Raw genomic sequence first — 23,221 nt, 5'->3', positions numbered from 1 at the left:
GACCTCTTCACACTAACCTTCTGCCTTTACCAGAAGTGTCAATAGCCTGTGTGGTGCCCGGGAAGGAATGATAACTTCACCCTTGCCCTTCCATATACTTGTAACATGCGAAAGGGAGAGTGAGGTGGTTAAAGGAGAGGGCTGGTCAGGAAAGATATCGGCAAACACACAAACAGGTTTGAGTAGGGCTTGGGAGTTCATTTTGTTGGTAAAACTTGCCTTGCAAGCTTGTGCACCTGAGTCTGGGCCAAAGAATATACATTTAAAAAGCAGAGCATGGTGGTGCCCACCTGTAATCCTGGTCCTCAGGAGACAGAAATAGGTGGATTCCCAAAGCCTACTGGTCAGAAATTTAGCCTCCTTGGTGAGCACCAGTCCCCTGAGAGACTGTCACACAAAACAAAACAGTGTCTGAAGAATAATATCTGAAGCTAGCCTCTGACATACACACACACATACACACACACACACACACACAGAGAGAGAGAGAGAGAGAGAGAGACAGACAGACAGACAGACAGACAGACAGACAGACAGACAGACAGAGACAGAGAGACAGAGATCTGTACACCTGCACACTCACACAGACACACAGAAACCTGACACATGCAATCACACACACAAACACACACACACTTCAAACAAATCAAAACTGCCTGTTACAGGTGACAGCATCAAGTATGTACATTCTTGAGGCCGTATCGTAGCCGACCACCAACAGGGAAATGACATAGGGCACATTGCTTAAGCCCTGAATCTGGTTTCTCTACCTGACTGAGGCAGGATAATTAAAATACCAGTCTCCCACAGTTACCATGGGGATGAAATAGATTAACACTCATAAAAGTGACTCAGGGCAATGCTGGGCACCTATTGGGCACTACATAAATACTTACTTATTTAACACCCTTGTTTTAAACCATCTTCCTGGGTATCTTCTACCTTCAAGTCCTAGAAACATAATGGTAATTTCTATCCACACCACATACACTGAGTAGCCAACATGTTCTGAAATCTGCAATACTTTTCTTTTTCCACATAAACCACAGGAAGTCTTGATCCTCTGTTGCTATGTATTTGGGATCAAAGAGCCTCCACCTTGCTTCCCTCTCCTTGGTGGCTGACTCTGGACTCCCAGGCTGCCTTCATTGCCCAGGTCCTTTCTGAGGCCCCTCTGCTGGCCAAGCCTTACACCTGTGCTCCTCCATGGATCCTCCTGCCAACCACACTTATGTTCACTTTCGGGGTAAAGTGAGAGTCTGTGGTCTGCTGGAGTTCAAGACCATTTTCTCCCCGCAGAATCCCTCAAAGGCTTCTAAGCACAGGACAAATGCCTGGATTCATGATTCAAGCTTCTTCCCATGAGTTCAGGATCTGCACTCTATGTAGATATCTGAAAGGATCTTAACCTGACCAAGTCTGACCCCAAACTCCTGACCCTCACACATACTCACTCACTCACACACACACACACATACACACACACACATGCACATACAAACATAGCACACATACACACAGCACACACACACAAACATAGCACACATACACACAGCACACACGCACAAACACACACATTCACAGCACATACACACACTCACAAACACACATTTACACACTCTCTCACACACACATACATACACACAGCACTCATACCCACAGCATACTCTCACACACACACACACACACATTTACACACACACATACATACACACAGCATTCATACCCACAGCATACACTCACACACACACACACACTCACATACACACACACACACACAAACACACAGCACACGCACACACCCCGTAGCACCTCCTCTCCCATCTTCGTTATTTCTTTAATCACATTCTCCACCTTCCCCTCTCCTCTCAGCATTATCAAGGCAAATGGTATCATTTCTTCACGCTCACACCACCTTCTGGAGAAAGGGTATCATCATTCTTTGCCCAAGCTAGACTTGAACTCTATATAATCCTCCTGCCGCGGCCACCCAAGTGCTATGTTTATAATCCTGAGCTGGGCAGGTCCCTCCAACCCCATCTTTAAAGCACACTGAGGATCTGATGGCTCCTCCAACTGCACTCTTGCTCTTGGGAACTCCCCGAGTCCCAGGATGCCCTCTTAACACAGTTTGTGCTCCTATGCTTTCTCGTCTCAGCATCTCCCCAAAGCAGCAGTAGAGACAGATGTTGTCAATCCCTGGTCCAAACCCTTCAGTCGCTTCTCACCTCACCCAGAAACACCAAAGTCCTTAAGGTTGCATGGCCCTACATAACCTGAGAGGGCTTCTGTCTGATGGCTGACTGGCCTCTTATCTTCCCTCCCTCTGCATCTTCTGTCTGCTGACACATCTCGGAGATCCAGGCTGTCCCTTCAATAGCACGTTACAGCCCTTCTCCAAGGCCATGCGCGACATCACATGCCTTTGGCAATCACAGGCTACACTGTGTGGCACCTCATCTTTCTGCTCGATACATTTTTTAGCACAAGACTTATCTTCTAGGTCCTGCCTGCATTGTCGCCCCCATCAGCACACGTAACTATGAGAACGTGAGCTCTGTGAGTGGGGAATATGTCTGATCTCTTCACTGCTGCCTTCTGACTGCACAGTGAATACCTGGCACACAGTGGACATTTGCTGTCTGCCATGTGATTGGCTGCATGCATGGGAACCATGGCTCACTTGGCTCTGCTTACCTAAGACAGTCATCACCGTCTTCATCAGCTTCATGGGAGCCCTCCGGCGGCTGATGGAGCCACTGGTGTGTGGAGATAAGACGTTGGTTTTCCTTTTAACATACATGTAGATGCGCACATATACCACCACCATGATGAAGAAGGCCAGGAGGTTGGACACAGTCCAGAAAATGAGGTAACTCCTACTGTAAATGGGAGCCAGAGAAGAGCAGGCCGAGATGTTGCAGAGGCAATTCCAGCCCAGTGTGGGGACGGCCCCCATGAAGATGGCGATGGCCCACACCAGCAGAATGAGCAGCGTCACCCGCTTTTTGGTCAAGTTGCTGTGGATTCTCATTCTCATGATGGACATGTGTCTTTCCACAGCGATAACCAGCAAATTGGCCAGGGAGGCAGTCAGGCTGGTGTCTAGGAGCCCCTGGCGGAGGAACCAGCGGTTGACAGTCAACGTTTTTGACACCGGGCCAGTGTTAAACATCAGGAACACGTAAGCAATTCCAGCGAAGAAATCCGCAGCAGCTAAGTTAGCCAGCAGGTAGTAGAAGGGAAAGTGGAACTTCCGGTTTGTGATCACCGCAGCGATGACCAGGGAGTTAGAAAAAAATATAAAGAGGCAGAAGAAGGTCCCCACACACAGGACGATCACGAGCTTTGTCCCTGTCCACTCGTCCGCTGTGTCTGTGTTGCTCCTGTTGTAGAAAAAGTCCATGCGCTTGTCATAGTGACACTCATTCATGGTGGACAAGAACTGTGCCTCCTGGAAAAGAACACAGGGAGACCGGCATCACTCTGGGCGAAGTCACTTGCTAAGCCACCTACTGCCTCTATGACACCCCTCCCCCAGGTGACTCCTTTCAGTAAGTTCACTTCTGGTCTCCTACCCCAGTGCTAGGCCTGCATGCAAATCATTTCCCCAGGTAGGCTGAAAGTTCCGGGAGGGAACTGTGTCTTTTTAACTCACACCAGGATCTAGAGGCTCTGCTCGCCTCCCCCTCCGCCCCCCCCCCCCGCGACAGGTAACTGAATAGGTGGCTTAGTGAATGAACGGACAGATGATCCAGGAAGCACCCATATGTCAAATGTGCTGTCTTACTTACGATTCCCAGTCTGCACCAGTGACAGTAACAGTGTAACAGGAATCATTAATGAATGTTTTCTGCTGGTAGCATCCAGGCTAAGTTTCTTATTTCTGAGTTCTGATCTGTCATTAAGAGCAGGCAGGTATGCCAGGCATATTCTTGCCAAGATAATGGTGTTGGATTTCTCATCCGTGGCCAAATGCCTTCACCAAGAGATTGATTTCCACCCCTCCAATTCCAGCCTTGATCATCCTATCACCGGCATTTCATTTCAGGATACGGTTACAACCACTTATTAAGCATACGGTGCAGGAATGGAGACTTTGGTCTCAGTCCCCCCTCCCTTATCTTCTCCTTCACTTCTTCCTCATGGTCCCTCTTCTAAATGGCACCAATGTGAACTTTTATCCCTTCAACTCAGTTCCGCTCCCAGGACACACTCTGGCCCACAGGTGGTAGGGACGAGGCCTCGACAGATGTCTCTGACATTTAGGGTTTGTGCAGATATCCAACCCAATGCCCTTGCTAAGTGAAGGCAAGCCCTTGAGACTTGTGTGAAGAGGGGACACCAAACTGTGGTACCAGGCTTATAGGGCTGGCACTGGGCCTTCTAAGCATAAGACCTCTTGGACCCCAAAGGTAGGAGAGCCTAGACAAGGTAAGGCTCTCAGGTGCCAATGTCTCTGTGCTTTGTGTTCGGCCTCCGAGCAGTCTGTGCTCCGTGTGGTCAAAACTATGAAGGATCCCGTCAAAAACCATTGGAGTTGAAGGCCAAGATTCTAACTTCAGAATGGAAGGGAACCCTCATAAAAACAAAACAAAATAAAAAACAAAACAAACAAACAAAAACCAACCAAGACAGGAATCCATCCACTGAAAAACCACAGGCTCAGCAGACCTGTGTTGAGCTATCTGCCCTTTGGAAATGAAGTGTGTGTAACTGGGAAAGTGGAGGAGAAAACCCAAGTTTTGAAACTCCCATAAAGACTAAGTTGCAGATTCCTGAATTTTTAATGGAATAGTTGTTATGACAATAAGAAATCCTTTTGTCTTGAAAAAGTTGAGCTATCACAGGAAAACTATGATTAACAGATCTTATTCCAAGGAGGTCCCTGCTTGCTGCACAAAATTCTATATCTGAGAGAGAGAGAATGGGGGTGGGGGGAGACAAAGCTCACACTGGGAATTAAAGGAAAAATAAAACAAACAAAACAACAACCACCAGCATGAACCATCAAGCAGTAAGCACAAGGTCATGCCATAAAGTTGTGTTAGGACAAGAAAAAGCTCACAGTTTTTCTAATTGTAAACAATTACATACATACAAACATAAACACACAATTCTAAAATCTAAACAGCTAATTTAAAAGGCAGAATTATGGGTCATTTTTTAAAATTCTATTTTTTCTATTTCATCTATCTATCTATCTATCTATCTATCTATCTATCTATCTATCTATCTATCTATCCATTCATCCATCCACCCATCCATCTATCTATGCACAGGATTTCTTCATGCAGCTCTGGCTGTCCTGGAACTCAGGCCTCCAACTCAGAGATCCCGCCTGCCTCTCCCTCCTGGGTTCTGGGATTAAAGCATGCTCCACCACTACCCAGGGATGTTTCAAGACTTAAACAGGAGTTCACAAATATTGTGTTCATTCTGCTTTCAGTTGTACATCCATTGCTCTGAAATATAAGTTTAGTGTTTATAGGGAAAGTCTGGGAAACCTGTGTCTCAGCCAACCTTCACCAACTCTGCTCAATGAGGGTTTTTCAGTCACCGTAAGACTCGCTTCCAAGTTTCCTGGTGGTTCCCAGTGCAGATGAACCATGCATTATCATGTTCTCTAAGCTGGAAATCACCAAAAATCCTTGTCAATTCATAACTAACGGCCAACTGAGCACTTCTTGAACTCTCTCAGACCTTACAACCCGATTCTGTGATCCCAAACAAGGGAGTAAGTCATTTTGCTCCTCAAGTGTTCTCTGCAAGGTACCTCTGGATAATTCAACTTGCCGTGGCTTGAGAATGTGAGGGCCACGATTCAGCACCCACACAGACAGCCTGGAGCCTATTCGATACCTAGAACTTTCTTCCACGTTAATGGGATCACTAGTGTCCAGTTCCCATCCCAGTCTGCTCTGCTCTGACGGAGTGAGGATCTATCTATTATGCTCAGCCTGATAGCGGTGGATTTGATAAATGAATGGGTGATTTGCTGTGTCCCCTCCTCTTAATTGAAAAGTCTGAGTTAGGTGTCTTTACCACTTCACACAGCAGCCACCAAGCTCAGCCAGGGAGCTCCATCACTTATTAACTGCATGTTCTCATTGAGTTAATACCTGCACCGTGGTCTAATTTAATTACTAATATTGTGTGCCCTGGGCCGAGCGCTAGACTAAGCATTTCACATGGGTCGCTACACTTCACCTTCCCAACAGGATGCACAGCCATTTTTCGGAAGAGGAGACACAAGCACCTGCTGGAGGTCACACGGCTGAGAAGCAGATGCCTCTACTCGGGCAGCTTTCCCAGAAGTCCACACTGTGCTGGGCTTCCTCCCCTTAGCCAAAAGCAACACCAGGCAGAACTAAAAATCCCAGTTAAGCCTTATGGTAATGACTATGTTACTGGAAAAGATAATGAATTCACGTTCAAAGACTGCCCCCACAGTATAAAACACAGACGGACATTCTAAAATGTGCACAGCTCTCTAAGCGGGAGCAGCCGGATGCTACACTCCGGCCATTCGCCTCACCCTCTGATTTATACCATTTCTCACCTTCTGACAATCTAGCTGGGGGTCCTGGCTGCTCTCTCCATCAAGAAGGCACTTTAGGAAGGCATGCATTTTCTGTTGTTTTGACACACCCCTGGGCCCTGGAAGAATGTCCAATACACATAAACACACACACACACACACACACACACACACACACATGGTCTCAGCCTTTGGTTCCCTCCTGTTTTAAAATAGTCTTGGGATGGAGGGGGAAAAGACATTTAAAAAATACGTGTTTGATTTTTACAGTACGTGGGAGCGATATGGTCACATCAACAACGCTAACTTTTATTTCCGAGACATCTCAGCTACGTTTGTTTTTATACCAAAGGGTTAGAGGATTTAGAAGTTCTGACCCAGACCCACAGGAGACACCAAACGTTGGAGCAATGACCACAACTTCAAACTCCAGTAATGTAAGACTTCATAAAATGGTGGTTTGGAAAGTCTATATGCGGAATCCAAATGAAAACTTCACTGGCAAAGCTCTCATTTAGATTCTCCCCAACTTGTAAAAAAAAAAAAAAAAAAACGATAACCAGGCAACTTGGAATGTGGAAACAATTATGGAAATGAAGCCGTCAGAAAACCACGCAAGTCTTTTATTTCTAGCTACTTCTTAAGAGACAAGTTGTTGTCTGGCTTTTCGGGAACACACCCCTCTTCCAGAAGGAAACGAGGTACAGAGAAGATGGGGTGAGTTGCTGTCTGCATTTTCTCTCTCATCTCGTTGGGATTCAAATCTTAGTTTGGCTGCTACCTGAGGAATGCCCACATAGGGCATCATGTTTGTTTAGTGAATTCAATAATTAATGGTAATGGCAAATCGGGACAGCAAGAATGATTTAAATGCACCTGCAATCCCTGGGGCTCACATAAGCCATTACCTTCTAGGCCTCTGCACTTGCTGCTCCATCTCTGCAGCTGCCTCTTTCCCCACGTGCCCACAGGGCTCATATTCATACCTCATTCCTGTGCAAAGATCACTTCATCAGACAGCCCTCCCTCACAGCTCTCTAAGCAGGAGCAGCTATGTGCTGCACTTGGGCCATTTGCCCCACCCTCTGATTTATACCATCTCTCACCTTCTGACAGTCTAGCTGGGGTCCTGGCTGCTCTCTCCATCGAGAAGGTACATTTAGGGAGGCATGCATTTTCTGTTGTTTTGACACACCCTTGGACCCAGGAAGAATGCCCAACACACACACACGGTCTCAGTAAATGTTTGTTAAATACAGTCTTAAGGAAGAGACCCCACAGCCACCCATGCCTCGTGACTCTAACCTTCTAACCAAGCTGACCCTCCTCTTCTCTTCTCCCATATGTCTGCCCTCTAATTTGAGTCTGAGTCTTTCATTTTTCTGGCTTGACTTGGCACCAAAGCCTGCCAGCAGAGAGGTGTGAGGATGGTGTCTGCTGCCCTTGAATGTGGCTTCACACGAGCAGAGAGTCTGGGTGGGCCGAAGAGCAACCCCACCACAGAGGCTCCCTTGAGTGTAGACCTCAGAAATGAGAGTTCTCTTTTAAACATAACTTCAAAAGAGAAAGATAGCCAATCATCCAAGCTGGACCAATCCAAGTCACAACGCAAAGGCGGACTTACAACCTGAAGTAAACCATCCATACCTAGGGCTCAGATCTGGATAAGCAGGTGGAATGAAGAGAAAGATGTCCCCAGTGGACACATTCCTAATAAATCCCAGGTAAACTACTGTTAAGAGGGGAAGCTTGGTGCCCAGGCCTGAAGGCTCTACCTATTGACTTCCTCTAACAGACACCCTGTCTGAAGAGGGACACAGACAAAGCAGTGTCTCTTCAGTTGAGAAACAGGGTAAATAGTTCAGTCAGATGACTAAATTCAGTGTCAGCAATCTGAAGCTCTGTTGATTGTCCAACTCTTGAAACTGTGTGTGAGAAATAGCCATCTCCTTCGTGACCTTCTGAAGCAACCCTGTCACTCAGCTAACCATGCGAAAGAAAGAAAGAAAGAAAGAAAGAAAGAAAGAAAGAAAGAAAGAAAGAAAGAAAGAAAGAAAGAAAGAAAGAAAGAAAGAAGGGAGGGAGGGANGGGAGGGCGGGCGGGCAGGCAGGCAGGCAGGCAGAAAAATCTCCAACAGCTGAACAGGTTGTGTATCCTAAAGACTAAGGAGATCTGAATAAAATAATCACTTTAATAGCAATACGTATCTGGGTCAGTTCAGTAATTGTAACAAGTGTGCCGCATGAACTTAGGATTTAACAATGGCAGCTACTGTGTCCTCTGTATGGGAACATGAACTAGGAAGCCCACTCTGCGCTCAACATTTCTGCAAATCTAAAATGTGTTGTTCCTAAATATTTTTAAAAATTAGAAACAAGGGAAAGGCTACCAACTCCATTATATTTACATAACTTCTTAATAAGCTGAGAACGCCTGCTTGACCCCTGCCACGGTAAAATAAACAGGGAAGTAGCAATTTGTCAGAGCTTACACATAAGCCGATCGTGTCGGTAATGGAATAGTAGATAACCCTGATAATCTTAGATAATGCCAGTGTGTTCACTGTAGGGGTGCTTGCTAAAGGGAAGGCTGCCACAGATCTAGTTCCTCATTTCATCATAGACACCCCATCATTTCTCTTCAGTCACCTGAGCCCTCATCTGTTACTATATCTTCAACTAGGACACCTAAAGTTATTCTGGCTCAGACCTGTGCCCCTTACCAGCAGCAGTCTCCGCCCATTTTCTGCACAGTCCGTTAGGTCTCAGGGGAGTGGCCATACAGAGGAAGACCTGGTGTGATTGGGGAAATCCTCAATCAAATGAGAAGCTGCAGCTAAGGGGAGTGACTCAGCCCAGTGCTTGCAAACGTAGATTTGACCCCCAGAATTCACGAAAGACTCATATACAGTGAAGTGGTATATGCTTGCCATCCCAGAGCTGGGGAAGAGGAGACAGGAAAATCTGTGTGACTCACAGGCTTAACTGCTTAGCTCCAGGCTGAGAGGCCATGTCCTCCCAAAACTGTAGAGAAAATCCTAAGGATGACACTGGAGGTTGTCCTCTGACTTAACCTGTATGTGCTCCCTCTCCCTCTGTCTGTCTCCCTCTGTGTCTGTCTCTGTCTGTCTGTCTGTCTCTCTCTCTCTCTCTGTGTCTGTCTCTGTCTGTCTGTCTGTCTCTCTCTCTCTCTCTCTGTGTCTGTCTGTCTGTCTCTCTCCCTCCCGGCTTGCCCCCTTTTTCTCAGAAGCTGACATGCCCGAGTCATCATTAACTTAGAGATGGTGTCATTCAGGGCAAACTGCAGGCCAGACTAAGCAGAACAAACAGGTCATGGAATCAGAACAGCCTGCAGATTCCTTTAGACAGGGAGGGTAGCGTGAGATGTGTCAGGGAGTTCACCTACCACCATCTCTCCCTAGGGAGTGGGCGGACTTACAGCATTCGGTACATACCACAGCTTCTGCCCTTGGATTTGTTTAATAAACAGCTGTAATCAAAGCCATTGTTCCCCAGATGTTCCTGATGGCTGAGGACTGTCTTAAGGCCCTTGACTAAACAGGAAGCAGCAGAAACACAGTAAAGAGAGAAAAACACGTGGATTTTATATGATCAACAAATTCCCTGACTTTGTTTATCCAAATGTAATGTAAATCTTTAATTGTTTACTTTATTATGAAACTGTAATCTGTATCTAATTCATTAAGCTAGCAGAGATAGGTTTTGACCTCTGACTCTCACTTTTTAATGCTAGTCAAATGTTTCAAATTAGTATCATTTATATGTAACTCCTACGACAATCTTTAGATCACTATATATTCACAGTTCGGTGGCTTCACTGTTCAAAGAAGTTGAGAATATAAAAAGTAAAAGTGTACACAGTCATACAGAAGGAAATACATTTCATAACCAAAGTGGTTTTTTTTTTTGTCTATATAGGATATTTTCAAAACTTTCACGTGGCAGTCTTAACACCAATGATTTCCCATGAGCGGGAGGTTGTATTTCCTCTTAGTGTAAAGTCTGCAACAGGCAAATTTGTGGTCCAAACTTTTTATTGTCATCTGTGTGCCACATTCCCTCATGTAGTCTCCAGAGGACGTTCAGGAGTCCCTTGTTCTGCAGGGTTTATCCCACGTTGCCCAGAGTCAGGTCACGGGTGGTGTGCAGTGATTCCTTCCGGCTTCTGGAAGACTCGTCCACCCAGGTAATCAGTACCCAAGCTCAACCGCAGTCTCTACATAAAAAGGAAGACTTCGAGCCAATGCAGCTGCAGCAGCAAATGGTTCTGACTGAGGCTTCAGAGATCCCAGGGAGGGCACTTTTAACACCAAACAAACCCCCATCCCTGACAGGGAAGCTCCTGATGCCTATGTGCTGGCTCACTTTCTACCGGGCAGCCCTGTCATGGGAGGACCTTGCCTGGGTGTTAGCTGCTCCTTACTGGCTCAGAATGCCCTATCACTTCTTGTGAATTCCAGGTGAGTCAGTCCCCTGCCAGTTGCTACTTTGTTACCACCACGTTCCTGTGCATTAGTGCAGGTGGAGGCTGACGATAACCTCCTGTGTCATACTTAGATACACCATCCACATCCTTTAAGGAAAGATCTCTGATTGACAATTAAGCTGGGTTGGGTGGCCAGTGAGCCCCAAGTGTCTGCTGCCCTGGTGCTGGGCCAGTGCTGGGATTACAAGGTCATGTCACTATGCACAGTATTTTTATGCAGAGTCTTGGAGCCGAGCTCACATCCTCCAATGGCACCTGCTCTGCGGCCCAGAGTGCTGACTCCTTTTACTTTCTAGTTTTAGACTCTCTTAACCAGTGTGTCAAGAACTCTTTAAAAACTATGCAGGGTAAGCATTTCCCGCCTGTGTGTCTGCCTTCACCATCAGATCCTGAGTGTCTTGGGGCACAGACATCATTTGTGCCCCTAACACTCTACACGGTGCCTCTACACAGCACCGTGTAGAGTAGTAGATGTCCAACAAATCTTTGGCTGCGTTGTGAGTGTCCGTTGGTTGGAAGGCGGAGAGATGGAGACTACCTGTCCTGTGGTGGATGATGACTGGGCACCGCATTCTTAGAACAGACAGACAGGCTGAGAAATACATGACCCCGCCCCCACCAAGGCCGTCAACATTCTCCACTGAATATTCACGGCCGACCCCATGTCTAAGGTTGCTGTAAGCAGAGCTGGTGTCCTGTCTCCCATGTAGAAACACAAACACAAAATCTATTTAGGAATAGGCACAGATTTTGTAATGCATTTGGTCTGTAGAATTCCCAATTCTTGTTTCCAGCCTTCCTTTCATGGCCAAAGCTGACAGTGGATAGCATCTACTTGACCCCTCCATGCTTGGCCTGTGACTGGACTCTCCTGCATTTTCCACACCCTCCTCCACATTTGGCCTTCCGTTTTTCCACCAGCCTTGAGCTATAGATAGCCTTGGACTTGGTTTTTTAGCCCTCTCTTCTTTTGCCTTTGACTTCCTTCCACAAAAAGATTATTCTCCAGGCTGGAGAGATGGCTCAGCAGTCAAGAGCACTGGTTGCACTTCCAAAGGACCTGGGCTTGATTCTTAACACTGGCATGGTGGCTCATAACCATCTCTAACTCCAGTTCCAGGGGATCTGATGCCCTCTTCTGACATTTGTGGGTGTCATACATGGTGTACTGAGACATGGTACACACGTAAGACACACTGTCAGACAGGTCTACAAGGGTCCCAGCTACTACAGTATTCCATGGGTCTGGACTCATCCCTTGCCGGACACTCTGGCATAACCTTGTGGATTCTGACTTGATTCCCTCCCTGGATATGTTTCCTGGATTTCCTCTAAGAATGGATCTCAGCCTCTCACTTGAACTCCTCATTATTAACCTCACTACACAACGTGCCACCCGACCATCAGGTTGCTCGAAAGGTCTAGCAGGATCCCACTCTCCATTGCTAAGAAGCCCCCTATTCTGCACGATGGACACTAAGCTAACCGTCATTTCTAATGCCTCTGCCCCTAACTATAGATTACTCTGAATCTTGTCTCTTTGAATTATTGTTTAGCTTTAGCCTCCACAGCACAACTATCAAATTGTGCTTTATCTTTCACTTGTGTGTGTGTGTGTGTGTGTGTGTGTGTGTGAAACATGGTATGTTCATCTGCATGTACATGCAGACAATCTAGAATCTAGAATCAGGAATCTCTCCACATATTGTTTCAAACAGGGACTCTCACTTTTTACGGAGGTTCTGGGAGCCAACTCAGCTCTTAAGGAATGCAAGGCAATATCTACCAACACAGCCATCTTAGTGTTTTTGTTTTTTTGTTTCTTGCAAAGTTGTAACGTTGTAGCCCTGACCCTACCTGTCTTGATCTCCTAGCCTCCTTGTAGCTGGGTGACCACGTGAGCACATGGGCACCATATGGGGACTGTGCTCTGCATAACCAGCCCTGAAACACAAAGCTGGCATGAGTTCCTCTATCTTCTTCCCCACCTGGGCCCAGCACGGAACAGAGAAGCAAAGACAAAGACCTGAGACATCCATGACATGAATACAACCATGAACTCCTGTCCATGAAGAGGAAACAAATACAGAAGCTGAGAATAAATACTTAAAAATACAGCAACTTGATGTCACAAAATAAAAATGCAGGGCAGGTGGAGTCTCTGAAAGTTCACTGACCTTCAGCAGAAATGCTTTCTTTTCTCTTGTTGTTTCTTTCTTGGTGCCGTGGACTGAACCCAGTGCCTTGCAAAGCCTAGGCAAGCTTGTTACCATTGAGCCACACCTCCCCCTTTTAAACAGATTTGATAAGCAATGTCCTTAAGCTTGAACTTGCTACAGTACTGAATGGCTCTGAACAAGACCGAAAGAAAGAAAAACTTCTATTTGTATTCAGGTCACCACACTTGAGACATCCTTGCTTGAGGCTCCAGATGATGGGTTAGAAAGAACCAGAGCTTGAAGGCGTGGCTGCTCCTTGTGGCTCTTAGTAATGTACTACCAGAGAGAGATGATCTCAGGTGGGATATGTCTGTGAGCAAAGGTAGAAAGGAATGGAAAGCATCTAGCAGCTGAGGGCCTCAGAGTATTGGAAAACATGGCTGCTTCTCTAACCTCAAAAAGTGGGAATTTTCACGAAGCACTCATGGTCATTACCAGGCCTTTTAGATGCTCCAGTGGGACCAGGGGGAGAAAGGCTTGTAGTGAATGAGAGTCAGGATGCATCCTCCCTCCCATGTCCACATCTCAGAAAACCTCAAAGTGGATGCTGATGGGAGAATGGGAGAGATAGGGTAAGGGTAAGCATCCAAGCCAGAAAATAGGAATGCCCAAGAACTTGATCCAGCACGGAACTCACATGTGGTAGCTATCACCTAGAATTCACTAGAAGGAAAACAAACAACAAAAACAAATCACAAGAAACTGTATTGGCAAGAAAGCCACAGCTGCATCTGGATAAGGCTCATCATGCCTGTCCTCTGTCATGGGCCACATGATTTTCAACTCATATTAGATGTGGCCAGAGAGCATCAAGGGCAGAGTCTGGACTCTGGAAGGCCACCTTCACAGTTCATTCTTCTGCTGGGGAAGCTCCTAATTCCTGCTGAGCATTTGCAGGTCCCTGTCGCTGCTACTTGTCCCCAAGTGTCTTGGGTGTGAGTTGTAACTGGTTGTTTTTTGTTTGTTTTGGTTTTTGTTTCTTCTCCATGGCACGGCAAGTTCACCACCCAGGACGAGGAAAGGAAGCACTGGTATTTGGAGTAGACTAGAGATGGGGTGGTCAGTGCTGGATAGTCCTTACAATGCAAGGGGGCAGGCTAGAGAAGAGCTGTCTGCTGACCCTGCATCAGAGGTGGGCTCCTCCTAGAAATGGCTCTGTCTAACATCTGCTCACCTATTCATGGCCCCTTCCTCTTTCTCAAAAACTGGCGTTCTTTTCAAAAGCACACAAGGTACCAAAAGGACCAAATCAAAGCAACACTTCCTGAACACAGCACAAAAGCACACCCTCAATAAGACTGGTGAGGAAAGCCAAAAGGCACGGGATCTCCAAGGAGGAGGCAAACTGTCTTTGTTCTCAGCCGGTGAGATCTTTTGTGTAGAGAGCTCTACAGAATCAATGCAACTCAGAATGGATAAATGAATACACTTGTCAGGCTGCAAAGCAGAAGTCAGCCACACAAAGCATTCATTTCCATACACTCACAGCGCACAGTCACAACAAAGATTAGGAAAGCAATTACATCCATAATAGCATCAAAACAGAGCCAAACACTAAGAAATAAGCACAGCCAAGGACACAGAAGACAATAGAGCGCCATTGGGAGAAATTAAAGAAGGCACAGATAAGAAATGAAAAAGAAAACCCTCATATTCATGAGTCAGACACTTAAACTTGTTAGAATGTTCCAGACCACTCAAAGTGATGAACAGATTCAATTCAGAAACAAAACCAAACCTTTGAAACTCACATGACATTGCTAAATGCTCAAACGATCTTAGGAAAGATCAAAGCCACACTTTCTTATTTCAAACTATATTACAAAGCTACAGTGCAGTACTGGCAAAAGACAGACATAAAGATCAATGGAACAGAAAATGGAGTCCAGAAATAAGTGTCTACATAACAGTCAACTGAGGTTAGATGAATGTAACAAGAATATAAAGTGGGGGAAAGTTCGTTGACAAATAGCACTACTCACATTACTAGCAAGCATGGCCTATGGAACCAGTCCACCTCTTAGAAGACTTGCTTATCAATTAGAAAGCCACCGGGCTTCTTTTTGCCTTTATTTGCCCATCTGCAAAATGGAGACAATAAGAAAGCCTTCTTCCTAAGGCTATTGGGAGATTCAATATGTTTAAAACATTCTCACACTGCATTGACTTGGTCGCTGCTATCATCAGCAGGGCCTAAATACAGATAGTCCTTCTGGAGGCTCAGCGTTTTGGTTAGTGAAGAGAGACAAAATGGAGCACAGGCTGTTGTGGGGATGAAGTGAATGTCACAGTGATGCACAGTCCTGTTCCCTTCAAAGTCTAGAAAATTCAGAGTCAAGAGTACCCAAGGCTGGCAGTGGAGGTGAAGGGTGGGTCCAAAAGAGAGTGTCAGGGAGGAAAGAAAAACAAAGGGATCAATTTGCTGTGACTCTTGGGTTGGGTAGGGGCTGGCGGTCAGAATAGCCACCGCCTCCTCTCCTTCCTGCTTTGTTCAGAGCCGGGTTGATACTTGTTGATACTTTGTTATCAGCAGTGAAAAAAATAAAGCTTTGGGTGGCTACCGGAGAAGAGACTTTGCAGCTGGCTGCCTGAATCCCTGGTGTTTAGCCCTCTAACTGCAGACAGTCCCTAAATTACAGTGAGTGAATTTAGGAATTTTTTTAACTTTATGATAGTACAAAGTGATGCCCATTCCATAGCAAACGTGAATTTGAAATTGTGAATTTGGACGTTTTTCCTAGGCTAGACCTATGTAGTCTGATGGCCTCTCCTACAGTCAGGCAGTCCACATGGCTTCCAGCTATCTGTGAAATCTGTGCTCCACAGTCTACTGTGTCACTAAGAGATGGTACTTGATGGGTGGGGTGTATCAGAGGCATTTCAACCCTTGACACTCCCAGTTACTGCATGGCTATTGGGACACAACATTCAAGCTTTTACTGACCCCTTCTGTCACGGCATTGGAGCGGCTTATCAGATGGCAGTCTTTGAGCTTTCAGTGAGTTCCTGGCCCTTCCCCTCTGATCACACAGGGAGACGCTGGTCCAAGAGACAGGCTACAAATGGGGCGCTAAGTCACTCTGACCAGCTCCCCACTTTCTGACTCTCTTCACTGTACTAACTTTCAAAGCCTTTTGTTTTAGCCAATTTCCTCCTCATATAAGAAATAGAATACACAGAATTGTTCTCAATAATGATATTACTGCCTTCCTTGGGCTTTTTACTGATTCCAGAAGAAATATGATCTGCTTGTGATTAAAAAGATCAGTTTTATATAAGTGCATCTTTTCTTTAAAAATTTGCCCAGAGTTTCTCAGGAAAAATGGAAATGTCAAAATGAAATTAAACGCATTACAGAAAGCAGTAGTAATTAGCTACTGTTCCTATTTCAGAGCAAGCTTGGAAGAGAGTTTACATCTGTCCAGTACAACAAATGATTAACTTTTACAAGGCAAGAGACTTCAGTTATCTGACAAGGATAAATTAAAATAGAAATGAACCGGAAAACTCCTGGGGCCTCTCTGTGGAAATGTAACTTTCTGCCTTCCTTGGCTTTCCTCTGGTCGATGCTGGGATCTGAACTCCCGAGGGCATATGGTGGGCAGGTTCCAGGACTCCTAGAGATCAGCCACTCACTGGGACCACTGGGTGACTCCTCTCATCCCTGGCCATACAAAGACATTTATAAAACTATAAATTCCCTCGGAAAGCCCGTAATAAGAGCACAGTAGGCTTTGCCTAGGGCTAATTCTGACCTCCTCCCAGAGAAACTCCAAGACATTTAGAGACACTGAATGACTAGGATGCATGCAGCACACAACACATGCAGGCCAGCACACAGGCATGGTCTGTAGTTGAGTGCCACGGAATCAGGGAGGGAGATGGACACAGAGTAGTCAGTCAGAGAAGGGTCCTTCATGACAGGGAGACTGGTTGCTCTAGGCAAACAAGAAGAAACATTCATGATAACAGCGATCCACTCTCCAATTGCCAGAGAAGCTCTGCACACATGCACAAAGGGAAAAGGAAGATTCTTCTTGGCCAAATATTGAGGGGTGTGTGTGTTATAGACGTGTGTGAGAGTTAGAGAAGCCATCACAAGCCAGGCAACAAGGGGCACATAAGCTTGGCATATGTCTTCCAACTCTTCTCCCATTGCACACTGAATCACTGGGCTCATTCCCCTGACATTCAGCAACTTTGTACTGTCCCCATCCCCACGGCCTCCCACCTATAGGGCATGGCTGAAGGCTATTCTCAGGAATATTGTAATGTGTAGGGGTAATTTGCCAAGAAGGCAGATTTAAGGTGCTTTTCACACACACGTTGAATGCACACATGTGCACACACACACATAACCCCACATGCATATACAACTCTATGAGATGAAAGTAGGTTTGCTTAACTATAGTCATCATTTTATGATGTATGTATATGTATTGAGATAAGTATAACAAAATGTCACACCAAAACCTTAAATATGCAGTTTTAAAGGAAGAAAATAACATCTACTAAAAGAAAGGATAGACTAGTTTAGAGAAAGTACAAGGTGAACTGGCAAAAAAAAAAAAAAGGGAGGGAGTGAGGGAGGGCGGAAAGGAGGAAGGAAGGAAGGAAGGAAGGAAGGAAGGAAGGAAGGAAGGAAGGAAGGAAGGAAGGAAGGAAGGAAGGCTCAATAAATGACAAAAACGCAAAACCAAGCACCACAGAATTTCCAGTGAGTTCAATATAAATATCAAGATAAACACAAACGTAAGATTTCAACATCCTGAATACAAAAGGAGTCTCCTGAGTGTTTCCTACTGTGAGTGAGTGCAGGCCTGAGAAGGTGCATTCCTCCTTACAGGAGAATGCCAACTTACTCATGGAGGAGTGGTGGGAAGGATGCATCACCCCTGGCAACCCTCACAGTCATGACTGACTCCTGCAGAAGCCATTGAGAGGTGCAAGACAGCCATCAATGTGGACAGTGAGGAAGATCCCATGAACAGAGTCAAGAATCCTTCCCAATAAACAGTAATAAACTCAGAAATGAAAACAGGCTGGTTTAAGGTGGGACAACCCAGTAGACACAAAATAAAATGGTGATCAAGGTCACAATCCCAGAGATTAGACAGACTGGCTGCACGTACCCTCTCTGTTGTAAGAGTCTGAGAATGGAGTTTTGTTCTGCAACACTTTCACTAGCTGTCAAGACTTGAGTCTTGAAGTGAGGCCAAGGGATTGCCTTAAAGTTTTACTCATAAAGTACTTTCACTTCTTTTACTAAGACTGCACATTTGCTTGGAAGGCCTTTGGGCAACCCGGCATGCTTCTTCAAGACTATATGACATCCATATTCCATTTCCCTGCCACTGGCCAAGACATCCCTTTAGAACGCCACAAGTCAGCAAATGGCTAAGTCAAAGCCAGGGCTAGAAGAACCCAGCCTAGTGTCTCAGGAACAATAGGGACACAAGACTGTCAGATGAGCAAACAGAGAACCCGCCTCACAATCTCAGGGAAGAATAAGACTGGCTGTTCTGTTGGGTAGCATACAGCCTGTCACGTCTGATGAGGGGAGATAAGACCTGTGAGAATGGGGGTGATATCAGGAGTCATGGGACAGAGCATAGGCAAACAGGACAAGTTAGGGGGCAGGAGTTACACAGCCAAACCAGAACAGGGAATAAAGAAGGAAGAGGACTGTGATGAGGAGGTGGCTACAACCCAGGATGTTGGAACCTTTCCCTTAGGCAAAACTACTTTCATGACTCCTGGTTCTGTGGAGTCTTTCTGACTGAAAGACATAAATCACCAAGGACCAGGCTCCGGTCCTGCTATCACTTTGCAGAGTGAGCTTTAAAAACTCAAGGCATCAGGGGCCCGTTTTCATGTCTACCCTCTCTAAACTTCTGTTCCCATTCTCTTCCTGGCCTTAAGAGGGTAGATATCTCCTGGGGTTCATCTACAATGAACTGAGAGGAAAGGTGAGGTGAACCACGGTCCTTCACTTTAAAGAGTCTTGGAACTTTGCTCTTGTGCCTCCTCTTGCATGTGGTTAGGTAATCTCGGTTCAGCAATTAACTTCCTATTCAGGGCAGTTTCTTAAGCTCTGCTTACAATTCCCAACCTGAAGTCTAATGTGACCTCAAAGAACCGAAGAGAGGCCAGGGGGGAGAGGGCAACGATGTCCACTTGGTCCTGAAGACACCCACAGGAATATTGTGATACTCACGTAACCAGCGGCTGAGTGAATCTGCCTGGGATGGTCCATATCTGGATGCCCTGCCTCTTTAATTCCCTAGTACAAGGCCCCTCTCAGAGTACAAGAAGACTTAACAGGACCTACCACTAACTCATGAAGGTAAATGGACAAGGAATTATAATCCCCATCATATAAATTATCAAGCCATTTAAAAAATGACAAGTCATACATTTAAAATCATAGATCCCACAGAGACGATGGGGCTTCCATAAAAACCCAGAGCTCTCCTATTCCAGACACCTCTGGCCCATCTCGTACAAAGCACATGCTCTAGACCAGAGGTTCTCAGCCTTCCTAGTGCTGCAACCCTTTAATAAAGTTCCTCACACTGGGGCGACCCCCAATCATAAAGTTATTTTCATTGCTACTTTATAACTGTGATTTTGCTACTGTTATAAATTGCCATGTAAATATCTGATATGCAGATGGTCTTAGGTGACCCCTGTAAAAGGTTCGTTCATCTATCCAACAGGATCGGGACACACAGATTGAGAACTGCAGCGTTAGGTGGTTATGGAGATAATTCCTCATCTTCACTACCTCCTCTCACCCAAGAGAAGTAAGGATGATACACCATCAGGACCGAGAGGAGAAGCCTTGGTGCTTATAGAGAGCACTAGCCAGATAGGGGCAGGCCTGTTGTAGGTTAGAGATGAAATGTCTCCGATAAGTACTGGGGCTGTGGGGGGACAAGGCTTCACTGGAGGAAGTGGGTTTCTGAGGGAGGACCCTTGAGGTTTATCGTCGTGTTTCTTGCCCCTTCTCTGTGTCCCGATTCCCCAATGTGAGCAAGCAGATCTGTTCCTGATCCTATCACCATAGTGGGCTATGATCTCAAATCATAAGACAATATAAATCTCCCTCCATAACTTCCTGTCAAGCCTGTGGTCCCAGCAGCGAAGAAAAAGGGAAATAATCTAAGGTTCTTGTCCAGGAAGGCAGGCAGCGCATGAGGAAAGTGTGTATGCTTAAGTCACCTGTGGATTGGACTCTCGGCAGACTCTAACTCGAACAATGGACAAGCGTGGCTGGGTTTACGTGAATGTCAGGTCTTTAATGTTTAGGAGGGGGAAAGGGCACCCACCATTTTGGTACTCTCTGTAAGTGAAGGACTCTCCTGTCTTCTCTTTTAATCTTGGGAGTTGAGTGTAATCTTCAGTTTTACAGATGAGCAAATTAAGGCTTAGGGAAGTAAAACAACGAGCCTTGGAGCACAAAGCCGGACTGGCTAGAAAGCCTTGGTCTCCCCCGTATGCCACATTAGTAATGCCGTGAACCTCATCTGAGCCATTTAGAAGCTTACAATCAGACTTAGCCCCTTTCTTGGGCATAATCACAAGCCAGGAGGCATCTGAACTAATGTAGATGCCGAGCCGAGTGGCTGACGAGTCATCTGAGTTATATCAATCACACTCAAGTTATAATGATTTACCCCTGAGCCGGCCCAGAGGCAAGAAGACGACTTAGGTTATGATGGATGCTGATCCATAGGAGGAAGATGGAGAGCTTAGGGAAGAAGCAAGCCACCCTTAAGGCATGAGTGTTGGACTTTCAGAGGCAGACAGACAGAAATTAACATTGTAGCATCTCGAGTTCAGATGAAGTCACCTGAAAAATCATCTCATATTTAATGTTCTCATGAATGAGAATTATGTAAATAAGCTTTTATTAAACATCTTAAAGAACAGCCAGACCAAATTAGAACTGATCTGATACAAAGAACTTGCATTTGCTGAATGCATTCAGCAAGATATAGAAGAGTGGTGTCTGTCTCTAAATCAAAGAGAAGAATCAAGGTTTTGAATAATGCTAAAGAATAAAAAATATAATAGGAAAAGACCTCCTACACGGTCTGTTTCACTAGCTGTATGGTTGTGACAAGCGGTATAAGTTTTGTCCCATGGTTAGATGTCCAGGGTCACAGGTTCTCAAGGTATAGAGCCCACCTAACAGGCAGTGTTTGTTGGTTAGAGTTTTGTTTTGTTTTGTTTTTTTTGTTGTTTTTTTGTTTTTGTTTTTTTTAGAATGGCTCAGTTTGCTTAGACAAACAGTATAGAGGCTGTTCTGATGGAGTTCCTTCTGGTGGGAGCAGGGAGGGAAATTCAAATCACTTGTCCACTGGATTCAAATCTTTGAACCCAAACCTCACTAACATCAGGATAAGCAAATATCAGTAGGGAGCAAACCCAAGAACTCTCTTTAGCAATTCAATCGAGGGGCAATTAGTGAAGGCTGGGCATGCGCTCAACTTTCACACACTTGCAAAAAGGAGTCTGTCTAGGTCTAACATTCACTTTGTCCTCAGACTTACAAATTACAAGAAGGAGCCCTGAAGAGCCTAATGTGACGTTCCAAGACCAAGAGTTAGGCAGGGGGAAAGTGTGCAATGGCAGGAGCAAATTATGAAGCATTTAGGGAAAATCATCCCATTTACAAATTAACCTCTAAGTGCTTTGGAGGGCCGTGCCCATGATCCCATTAATAAAATTAAATTGTTTCCAAGATTCAGCCAGTCCTCAAATCACAAGCCTGAGAAAATTCTAAGCAGCTTCTGATAGCTGCAACTTGCACAGAGAAGGCAATGAAGAAACTGCTACAAAACAAAGCACTATTGTGGCCCGTGATGTGGGAGATTGGGAGACCTTTGGCTCATCCCGCACAACCCTGATAGCGTTCAGAGCTGGTCATGGTAACTATTTCCCAAAGACGCACGCACTCGCCTCGAGATTTTACCAACAGACAGACCACCACCCTGGTGAAACTAACTGCAAGGTGGGAAATGTCACCTTCCAGGGATCCCGGGGAGAACCCGTTTCCCATCACCACATAACTTCCCAGAGTTTGGAAAGAAGCGCCCCTGCAAAGCGATGGAGCCTGGCATCCCTGCTCCCGGGCCCGTCAGTTCCCAGCCGAGGCCGATGCAGCCGGGCTTTTGCATCTGCATTGCTTTTTGCTCTAGGGAAAACACGAAGTGGGAAAGCGCAGGGTATGCCACACACCGCGGGGAAAGTTCCGCCCCAGGAGTTCGGAGAAATGGATTAGAAACCAGAGAATCCCCCCAAAAAGCCCCGGCCCGCAGCGGCTCCGGGAACCTCCCATCCCGCGCTGCGCACCGCACTCACCGCTGTCTCTCGCCCGCGCCGCCGAGCCCGGGAGCCGAGCGTCCCGCCGCTGTCGCATGCCCTCGGGGAAGCGCGACGGGGCGAGCAGGCTCCGGCCAGCCAGCAGCGGAAGACGCGGAGCAGGCAGAGCCGAGCGCCTGCTCTCCAGCGTCCGCGGCGACGCGCCGGGAGTCCCGGGCAACTTTGCTAGGACGAGGGGGTGGAGAGGTGGAGGGCGGCCCGGTCCCGCCCGCCAGCCCGCCCGGCCCGTGCCTCTGCAAGTTCCCACGGGAGCGCGCCCCCCGCCGGCCAGACTCGGATCGGCGCGGCAGAAGGCCAGCGGTCCATGGAGGCGCGCCGCCTTGGTTGGGGACCTGGTGCCTATGGAGCAGCCAGCTCTGAGAGACTACCTAAGGTTCCCTAAGGGGACAGTAGCATTTAGAGGCCCTACACAGAGAGCCATACCTCAGAAAGATGCCCAGACTGAAACTCATTCCTCTGACTCTCTCTCTATGATGGAAGATACCTATTTGAGATATCCCTACCCCCACACTACTTATGGGAGGCAGGCTCTCAGCCAGGACCAAACCCGATACCCTAAAGCCT

General features: G+C 46.4%; 1 protein-coding gene across 1 annotated transcript in view; it reads right to left on the bottom strand.

Moving 5' to 3' along the window:
• Lpar3 (lysophosphatidic acid receptor 3) overlaps window positions 1–22,817 on the bottom strand; it is a 66,264-nt gene extending 43,447 nt beyond the window's left edge. Inside the window, exons 1-2 of the mRNA XM_021158195.1 lie at window positions 22,637–22,817; window positions 2,698–3,454 (exon numbers count right to left, since the gene is read on the bottom strand). Of these exons, the coding sequence (XP_021013854.1) occupies window positions 2,698–3,433 (736 nt within the window). The 5' untranslated portion in view covers window positions 3,434–3,454; window positions 22,637–22,817. The remainder of the gene's footprint in view (window positions 1–2,697; window positions 3,455–22,636) is intronic.
• Window positions 22,818–23,221: the final 404 nt, after the last annotated feature.

Source organism: Mus caroli, chromosome 3 (assembly GCF_900094665.2).
Source record: "Mus caroli chromosome 3, CAROLI_EIJ_v1.1, whole genome shotgun sequence".
NCBI lineage: Eukaryota > Metazoa > Chordata > Mammalia > Rodentia > Muridae > Mus > Mus caroli.
Note: the sequence above shows the minus strand (reverse complement) of the source record. Positions and strands in the feature narration are given on the sequence as shown.